Source organism: Plasmodium relictum (genome assembly GCF_900005765.1).
Source record: "Plasmodium relictum strain SGS1 genome assembly, chromosome: 2".
NCBI lineage: Eukaryota > Apicomplexa > Aconoidasida > Haemosporida > Plasmodiidae > Plasmodium > Plasmodium relictum.
The window spans coordinates 276,327-286,310 of record NC_041680.1 but is presented as its reverse complement, the minus strand read 5'-3'; the positions used below and the strand labels follow the sequence as shown (position 1 = coordinate 286,310).

Sequence of the window (9,984 nt, the reverse complement as noted above, 5' to 3'; positions counted from 1 at the left end):
TATTTATATATAATATATTTATACTTAAATATAAAACGAACAATTTTTAATTTACCTTTCCTCTTTTTCTTTTTTTTTTTTTAATATTCTTTTTTAAAACTTGTAAATATGTTTCCCTTTTACTATTTTACAAAATAATTTAAATATAATTTTTTTTTAATATTTTATTAAAAAATTAATTTTTTATTTTACAAAATTAATATTTATGATTCACTTATGTTTTATTGTGAAAGTTTTGTATAATATTTTAAATAAATTTTTTTTTAAAAGGACGATTTTTTTTTTCTCAAAAAATTAAATTTCATTTTAAAGTTTTTTTTTTTTTTTTTTGTGAAACTTCAAAAGAAAATTTTACTTTTATATTATCATATAAAAATTTTTTAAGTAAAATATATAGATAAGTATTGTATTATTTAAATTTAAAAAAAAAAGGAAATAGTGCTGCAAATATTAAAAAGAAAAGTAATTATTATTTTAATACGGAAGTAAAATAAAGAAAAAAAACTAAGATACTTAGAAAAAAAATTGCAAATGAAGTCTTCTATAAAAAAATATAAAAAACAAAAACAGGATGAATATATATTTAAAAAAATACGTGTTCTTTTTTGTAATAATTTATTTAATTAAAAAAATTTATTGTTTTGATGAAGACGGAAAATTAACGAAATTAAAAAAATTAATAAATAAAAAAATAAAATTACATGTGAATGAAACACACAAAAATGCAGGAGAAAATATAAAACATTTATTTATGTATGTACATGAAATAACATTAAATGATTATGTTGATTATGTTTTAAATAAAACAGATGATTATGATTGTGTATTATTTTTAATCGATGTGGATAGTAATAATATTACTTCAAAGTTTGATAAAAAAAGTTTTATTTTATTAGAATTATTTAATGAAGTTGCCAAAAAAATAACTTTAGATAATATTTTTTTATATAATGAAAACTTTTCAAATGAACATGATAAAGAAAAATATAATGATAACAACCATTTAATAAAACCAGTTTTCTTTTTTTTATTAAATTTCAATAAATATAATAACAGACCTTTAAAATATATTCATATGATTTACAATTTACCAGAATTTGTATACATAAATAACAACACTTTTAATAATTTTAATTATTCTTCTAAGATTAGAAAAAATTTTATGTTAGAATATTACATAAAAGATATTAAACAAATAGATCAAAAGAAAAAAGAATTAAATAATCAAATTATTCAAAAATACTTCATAGAATTTATTAATTTACATAATAGAAATAAAATTATACTACATGATAAGTTTTCTCACAAAAAGAGATTAATTATAACAGGTTTAATAATCATTATATTTACATTTTTATACTTTTTTGTTTTGTTATTAGAAAAATACAATGTTATAATATATATTTGCTCATATATCCTTTACTTGATTTGCCTAAGTGGAATTTTTCATTGCTTAATTAATAATTCAGATGCATATAACAAAGATAAAAGTATTGAAACCATCTTTCAAAAATATATATACCGTTCAACAAATACTCAATATATATATGAAGGCTTTATCTTTTCATTTCTGATTTTAGTAATAAATGTATTATTATTTATACTATTATATTACTCAAATAAAGAAAATATACCTAAAATAAAAAAAAATATACTTTTTTTTCCTCTTATATTTATTATTTATATTTCTTTAAAAACAATACATACAATTAATATTTATAAAATATATTTCTCAACATACCACTTTTTTCCTCCTCTTAAATTTTTTCGTAAATAATTTCATATTCTTAAATTGATTTTATTATAAATATATATTAATCATTTGCATATATGATGTTATTTTTAATCTATAAAAATAAAAAATGTATCATGTATTTTTTTTTTTTTTTTTTTGAAAGTATTAATTCAACACATTCATTTTTTTTTTTTTTTTTTTTGTGTATTTTATGTACAAGAATAAATTTTTCTCAAAAATTATTTTCATTATGAACTTTTTTTTTTTCTTTAAACATAATAACTCATTATTATTTATTTAAAAAATATATAAAATAATAATGTATCTTTTTTTAAAACTTTTAGAACTTCCCTAAAATAATTTTTTGTGTTCATAATTTCAGTGTTACAAAAGGTTCATATTTTATTTTTTCTTTATCACATACGATATTTCTTAGATTCATTTTATTTTATATTTCACTTTAATGCTGGATTAATATATTTATATGCTTTTTTATTTAAACTTTTTTTTTTTCTTTTTATTACACATTGCTTTAATTATATTCATATGATCATTATTTCTTGAAGTTTAATTTTTAGTGTTTCATAAATTACCGTTCTATTTATGTATATATAAATGAAATAAATTTACAAAATATGCTGGTAAATAATTATAATAAAGAAATTTAAAAGGATCATTTTAATTTATGAGAAGAATTTAATAAAGGATGAACAGTTTGATAAATGATGGAAATAATAATTGTTTATGTGAAAATGATGATATAAATATATTGAATAAAAAAAATATATTTAAAGAAGAATTAGAAATAAACAAAAGTAATTTTAATAATATAGAAAATGAAAGCATAAGAATAAATAACTTAATTAAAAATAATGATGATGAAGCTCTTGAAAGCAGTACAAGTATTTTTGGAATAAATAATAATAATACTAATAAATACATAAATAATAATGACCATGAAATACTAAATAAAAAAAGAACTAGAGTGTTATCTATAAAAAATTTATATAATAATTTGTATAAAACAAGTGATATACTATTAAAAGAAACAATAAATGAAAAAGAAGAAAAAGAAAAGGAAGAAAATCGTAATTTTGGAAAAGATAAACACATAGAAAACGAAGTAACTTATGAAAAAAAATTAAATTTAAGAAACAGAGACATAAATGATATAAAAAAACCATTTATATGTGAAGATGATATAAATATGTCTACAATTAACAGAAATAAAATAAACAATTATTTTGAAAAAAAAAATAAGGAATATAATAATATTTTCAAGCTGCATAACGAACATAATCATTTAAATGAAGATAGTAGTACAAATATAAAAAACAATGATGATAATTTTATATATTACAACAATTGTGAAGAAAATGCGAAAAATAGCAACAACGATGGCCATAGTTTAAATTTAAACAGAATTTTCTATTATAATAATGAAAAGGAGTCCATATATGAAAACAAAGAATACAATAACATTGAGAATAATAATAATAATACAAAAGATGCAAAACACAAGACGAATGAAAATAATACAAAGATCTTTGACGAAAAGGAAGAAATAAATCTAGATAATAATTTAAGAAAAAAAGAATATTTTTTTGAGCATGAAGAAAAAAAGGAACAGAAAAAATTGCTTGTTTCAGATAGAAAAAATGATAATTTTTTAGATAAAAAAAAAGAGAAAAAAAAATATAACTTAATAAATGAACGAGAAGGTGGAGATTTATTTAAAGATATGAATGTAAACGAACTAAAAACGAAACTGAGCGAAAAATTTCCTGATACTTTTAAAATTATGTTATGTACAGATAATCATTTAGGATATAAGGAAAATAATTCAATACAAAAAAAAGATAGTTTCAATTCATTTGAAGAGATTTTATTTATAGCAAAAAAATTAAATGTTGATATTATTTTGAATAGTGGAGATTTATTTCATAAAAATAAAGTATCCGAATATGCATTGTTTAAATCTATGCTAATAATGAGAAAATACTGTCATGTAAATAAAAAAGAAAATTGGATATTGGAAGAAGAAGAAAAAGAAAAGGAAAAAGAAAAAGAAAAAAATAATAACAAATTTAATATACATGTAAAAGAAATCACAAATTATGAATATGAATATTATAGAGATGAAGAAATAGATAAAGGAGTTTTAAAAACTGAATGTAATAAACGCAATGAGGTAATTGAAGAGATAAAGAAAATTAGGAATAAAAAAGAAAAAAAAAAAAAAAAAATAGTAAAAAAAAAAGAATACTTCAATTCTCATTTAAATGAGAATACTATAGCAAATGATAGGAAAAGAAAAAAAAATACTAATGAATCAAGCTATGAAGATGATAATGAAAGTGAAAAATGTAATGATAGTGATAATGGAAAATACAACGACAATGACAAATATAAGGAAGATATAATAAAGGATTTGAATAATTTAAAAAATAAAAAAGAACTTTTGAATAGATTAAATATTTGTTCAGTAAACGAAAAATATGAAAAATCTATCCCATTTTTTGTAATTCATGGGAATCATGATTATCCTTATAGTTATGATTTTATTTCTCCATTAGATATATTAGATATTTCTAATTTAATTAATTATATTGGGAAAAACAGTTTAGATAATACTGTAATTAAACCTATTCTTTTAAATAAAAATAAAACGAAAATTTCAATTTATGCAATTGGATGGATGAAAGATGAGCGATTATACAGATATTTTGAAAATAATAAAGTAAAGTTTGTTTTGCCATCTGATTATAAAAATAGAATAAATATTTTAGTATTACATCAAAATAGATATATAAGAAATACATATGGTAATAATACAAAAAATTTTATTAAGGAATCATTTGTTCCAAAGTTCATTGATTTGGTTATATGGGGTCATGAACACTTTTCTAAACCTTATTTAGAAGAAAGTTTATTTAATTCTTTTTATAATTTACAGTTAGGATCATCTGTTAGAACATCATTATGCACAAACGAATATGGAGATAAATATATTGGTCTACTAGAAATTAAAAATGAAAGATTTCGTTTTTTAAAAATAAAATTGGAAACGGTCAGACCATTTGAACTTAAGGAAATCCGATTAAGTGATTACAATTTAAATTTTAAAGAGGAAACAATTTTAAAAGAATTTTTGCATGACCAAACAAATACAATTTTGAATAACATCAAAGAAAATTTATACGAAGAAATTAAAAAATATTATTTATTTAAAAAATTGTTTTTCCAATTTAATGATGATAAAGATGCTAAAAAATACAATTATAAAAATAGAGAAACAAATGAGCTATTTTCCAAAAAAATAAATGAAAGTACAGTGAATAGTATATTTGAAGAACCAGAAGAAAGAGAAAAATATTTTTATTCCTTGATATCTGAAGATGATATTCACAATTTTTATTCTAACTTAAAAAATGAAGATTTTTATTCAAGCACTTTTATACATATGGCTTTTTCAGATTGTTATGACACTTTTGATTTATTAAAAATAAAAAAATATGTATATGAAAAACCTCTAATAAAATTAAAGGTAGAATATGATGATATTAACATAATAAATACTCAGTTATTTGGTTCTCTTTTTATAAATAGTATAGCAAATCCTTCTGAATGTTTATCTTTTTATAAGAAGAAGTTAAAAAATAAGAGCAATTTACAATGCAAGGAAGATGATGAATCAAATGATAAAGATACTTATAATTTAGAATATATAAATGAATATAATAAAGTATTTGATATATTATTTGATTATTGCGATATAAAAAATAAATTATCCATATTAGATGAAAAAATGATAATGGATACTATGCAAAATTTTATTTTAAATACAAATTCTTCTTTTAGTTCTAATTCAAATTCCGATTTTAATTGTATTATTTCGATGGTTGATAAATGCTCTAAAGATAAAATAGAGTTACTAGAACAAAATATAAAGGATATTCCAATAGACAATTTAACAGATGATTATTTAAAAGATCTTACGAAAAAATTAAAAAATCAAGAATTTCTTTCAATATAATGTATATATATAATTTATTTATACATATCAAAATTATGTAAATAATAAAATTTTCAAATTTTTACGAAAAAAATTTATATATTACAATAAATCCAAAAAAAAAAAAAAAAAAAAATTTAAATAGATTCTTTGTAAAATTTATGAATTAAAAATGTTAAATTATATCTTAATTTCTAAAAAGGTAAATATATATATAGCATAAATGTTAAAAAAATTATCAAAACATTTCCAGAAACTTTATTAATATTATTATTATTATATATATTTTTTTTAAGGATTTTTTACATATAATTCATTTTTAATTTTATCAAAGTCATATATTTTAACTAAAATATCACCTCCTATTTTATAATTATTCAGGTCATCATTTTGCTTAATTATTAATTTTGCATGTATTTTAGGTGCTATATAAACTAATATAAAATTTTCTTTAATACTTAAAATTTTAGAATTGATAAGGTAATTTGTATTTTTAAATGATGATAATATTTCTTCATTAGTATATTTCTTAATATCAACTATAATTTTTTTATGTATACTATCGATTTTTGCTATTCTTACTTTAATTATATTATGTATTTTTATTAATAAAAAAATATATTTATTGAATTTCTCTAAACTAAAATATTCTGATGTATTTAAATATGCTTTTCTATCACATAGTATATCTATTTTTATTTTCCTTTTATTAATACCTAATATTCTACCATAATAAACATCATCAATATTATATTTTTTAAAAGGATAATTTTCTTCTTTTATCTGCTTATATATTATATTACTTTTCATAATATCTCCTTGAAATATTTTTTTTATTTTAATAGTTTTCCATTTTTTAATATTATTAAAATTACTATTTAAAAATAAATGACTCTTTACATTTATATTAATTGCATATGCTGAATTAATTAAAAGAAAAATAATAAAAAAATGAAGCATAACAAAAATATAGAAATAGCAAAAAATTATATACTTACTATTATATAAAAAAAAAAAAAGTAAAAAATATAGAGTATAAAAAATTCCAAATTTTTGTAAAAAAAAAATATATATTTTATAAAAAAAAATTTACCTTAAAAATTAACTTTTTCTTATAGTATTTTATAATCTATTTTTTTTATTGTATACTTAATTTTATTTTTAATGAAAAAGAAGATATAAATACACATACATCAATTTTTTTTTTTTTTTATACAACTATTTTTATTAATTTTAAAGCATGAAAATAAAAGTTAAAAAATATTAAATGAAAGATCAAGTTATATTTCATAGAAAATTTTTAATCGCTTTATTATATTCTCAAAAAAAAAAAATAATATTTATATATATTAAAAGTAAATAGTTTGAAATGTTATATTCATCATTTAAATTACAATGATATATATATAATAATAATGAATATAATATTGGCTTATAAATTAAAATAATTTAAATTATGAATTTTGTGAAACTTAATTACATTTTTTTTAAAATTTAGAAAATAAATTGAAGTGATAAATTTAAAAATTTGAATTAAATACATACTTTCATGTATCTTTTATTTTTTTAGAGTTAATATCATAAATTATTTTTATAAATTTATTTATTAAAATAAATACTTTCTTTTAAAGCAAGTTATTCAAATATATAAAAAAAATTAAAATATAGTATTAGGAACTAAAAATAAAAAGGAATTACATAATAAAATATGATAGAGTAGTACTAAATAATATGAAATATAATAAAGAAATATAAAAATATATATAATATATTTAAATAGAAAAATATTTATTTTTTTTTTTTATCTTATATGGCAAAAAGTATTAATTTTTTTTATATTTTATAATATATGAATATTATGTTACAAATTAAATATCTTATATGGGATACTTAAACCAAAATTTTTTGCTAGTAAAAAAAAAAAAAAATACTCTTATTTTAAATCTTCTAAAGATATATAAAAAATAATAAAGTTTCTTCTCTTTTTCCTTTTAATTACATTTGTAAAGATTTATAATGCTATATCACAAGATAATCCAATTTTCTATGTTATTTATATTATAATATTTTAAAATAATATCTAACCTTAATGTGTAAAAGGAATGATAAATGATCAGTGAAATTTTATATTGCTAATAAATGAAATCATATTTTAAAATAAAAAATATATTGAAATGAAAATAAAAAAAGTAGAATAAAAATGAATGTTGCATTTTGAAAAATATTTATGAAACTATAAATATAAAGAATATTTTCTAATAATTTTAACATATAATAAATATTCAAATTTAATATTTACTATGAATTTATTCTATAAAGATAAAATTAATAAAAATGAAAAGGAATATCACTAGGTATTAAAAAAAAGTAATGTATTTTAAAGATTATTCCTATTTTTTTTATATGTAAACAAATATAAATTTTTAATTTTCCTTAAAGAAAATTTCACTTTATATTCTTATATATTATGTTTATTTTTCTTAATAGTTTTATATTTATATATATATTTTTTTATTACGCTAAATATATAAGATGATATATTATTATATATAGTAATTCTTAAAGCATTAAAAGAAATATTGCATTGAGCTTTATTTAAATATATTTAGTTATTTAAAATATTTAATTCAATTTTTTTATCATTTTAAAGGAATGAATCTATATATTTTTTTTTCATAATATTTTCAAAAACAAAAATTTGAAAAAATTAAATAAAATTTTTATTTTATTAATTTTTTTTTATTTTTCTCTTTTTTTATAATATTAAGTTGGTTAATTATATGTAATTTACTACTTATCTATAAAAAAATGATAGAAGATAATTACAAAAAAAGGTTTATTTATTTTTTTTTTTGTATCCTAAATTGTAAAAAATATATATATAAAATTTAATCCATTCTGGCTTTTAATTTTTTCTTAATAACTTTATCTGGTGTTCTATTAAAAAAAAAAAAATGTGAACTTCATATATTTGTGCAAATTAATAAATTAAAAACTTTTTTAAAATCAATCTCAATAGATAAATATAAATTTATTTTATATATGTATATATATTCTTACAAAACATAAACTTCAGCTCCCCATCCTGATAAACAATCTCTATCTAGAGCACTTAATAAGCATTGGGAAATTGTTTCAAATAATCCACTTTCATCCTTTAAAAAAAGAAAATAATAAAATGCATATATATATATAAAATATATCATGTATTTTTATATTACTTGATCTTTTATATATAAAGATTCACACATTCCGAATAATTGTTCACTAGTAACTCCATTGATAACAAAATCTTTGGTTTCACATTTTGCTCCTATTAAATCGAATGCTGTTAAATAGGGTTCATAAGTAGTTGTTTTATTTCCCTTTTCATCAATGGAATGATTAATTTTAAAACCAACAACAATAGGATTAACAAAATATGGAGAAAATCTATTTGAATATAATATACTTGATAACATATTTGAAAAACAGTCTATATCCATTAGCTTTTCTTGCATTATTTCATATAAATTTACACGATATCTTAATAATTCATAAAGTGTTTGAATATCTGTAGCTAATCCGCTTAATCCTACATAAACATAATCATTCATTTTAAAAATTTTAGTAAAATTAGTGCTAACTGTTGTAAATCCATTGGATCCAAGTCTTAGGTCACAAGCAATTGCAACGCATTCAGATCCACTCATTCCTAATACACAACCACCATTATAATTAAATATACTTCCCTGTATAAATTAAAAACAAAATCATTCTTATATATAATTTCTTCTTAAAAAATTTCACAAAAATATAACTATTAGTATCATTTTATATATATATATACATCTTTTCATTAAATATATTAAAAATTTTCATATAAAATTGTCATTCAAATTCTTTCATACGCTTCTTCATGAAAAACAAAATCTAAATATTTAAAATATTTATTTTATTTTTATTATTATTATTTTTTTTTTTTTTTTTTTTTTACAAAAATTTATCCTTTAATTTATTACCATTGTTATTTATTTTTAAAAAGAAACTTAGCAACAATTGAAAAGCTTATTTTTTTTTTTTTTGTTTTCTTTGATTTTCTGTAAATATTTATTCATAAACACATATATTTATTTATACATTTAAAAAAAAAGTTAAAAAAATAAAATAATAAATGCTATATATTTTATATTTAAAATGATAATAAAATAAAAAGAAAATGTAAAGAATTATTTTTTTTAATTTACATAAGGTG

At 17.1% G+C, this 9,984-nt stretch overlaps 4 protein-coding genes across 4 annotated transcripts; 2 read left to right on the top strand and 2 right to left on the bottom strand.

Annotated features, from left to right (window-relative positions):
* Positions 1-571: 571 nt before the first annotated feature.
* On the top strand, positions 572-1,777 carry PRELSG_0209200 (conserved Plasmodium membrane protein, unknown function; the record flags this gene model as incomplete). Its single annotated transcript, XM_028679878.1, has 1 exon — positions 572-1,777. The coding sequence occupies one exon, from the start codon at positions 572-574 to the stop codon at positions 1,775-1,777; it is 1,206 nt and encodes a 401-aa protein (XP_028535554.1).
* Positions 1,778-2,441: 664 nt separating this feature from the next.
* On the top strand, positions 2,442-5,771 carry MRE11 (double-strand break repair protein MRE11, putative; the record flags this gene model as incomplete). Its single annotated transcript, XM_028679877.1, has 1 exon — positions 2,442-5,771. One exon carries the CDS (start codon positions 2,442-2,444, stop codon positions 5,769-5,771), a length of 3,330 nt encoding a protein of 1,109 aa, XP_028535553.1.
* Positions 5,772-6,041: 270 nt separating this feature from the next.
* PRELSG_0209000 (conserved Plasmodium protein, unknown function) lies at positions 6,042-6,710 on the bottom strand (the record flags this gene model as incomplete). The annotated part of the gene is made up of 1 exon (XM_028679876.1): positions 6,042-6,710. The coding sequence occupies one exon, from the start codon at positions 6,708-6,710 to the stop codon at positions 6,042-6,044; it is 669 nt and encodes a 222-aa protein (XP_028535552.1).
* A 1,928-nt stretch (positions 6,711-8,638) lies between these two features.
* On the bottom strand, positions 8,639-9,754 carry PRELSG_0208900 (proteasome subunit beta type-3, putative; the record flags this gene model as incomplete). Its single annotated transcript, XM_028679875.1, has 4 exons — positions 8,639-8,687; positions 8,811-8,905; positions 8,972-9,481; positions 9,752-9,754. 4 exons carry the CDS (start codon positions 9,752-9,754, stop codon positions 8,639-8,641), a joined length of 657 nt encoding a protein of 218 aa, XP_028535551.1.
* Positions 9,755-9,984: the final 230 nt, after the last annotated feature.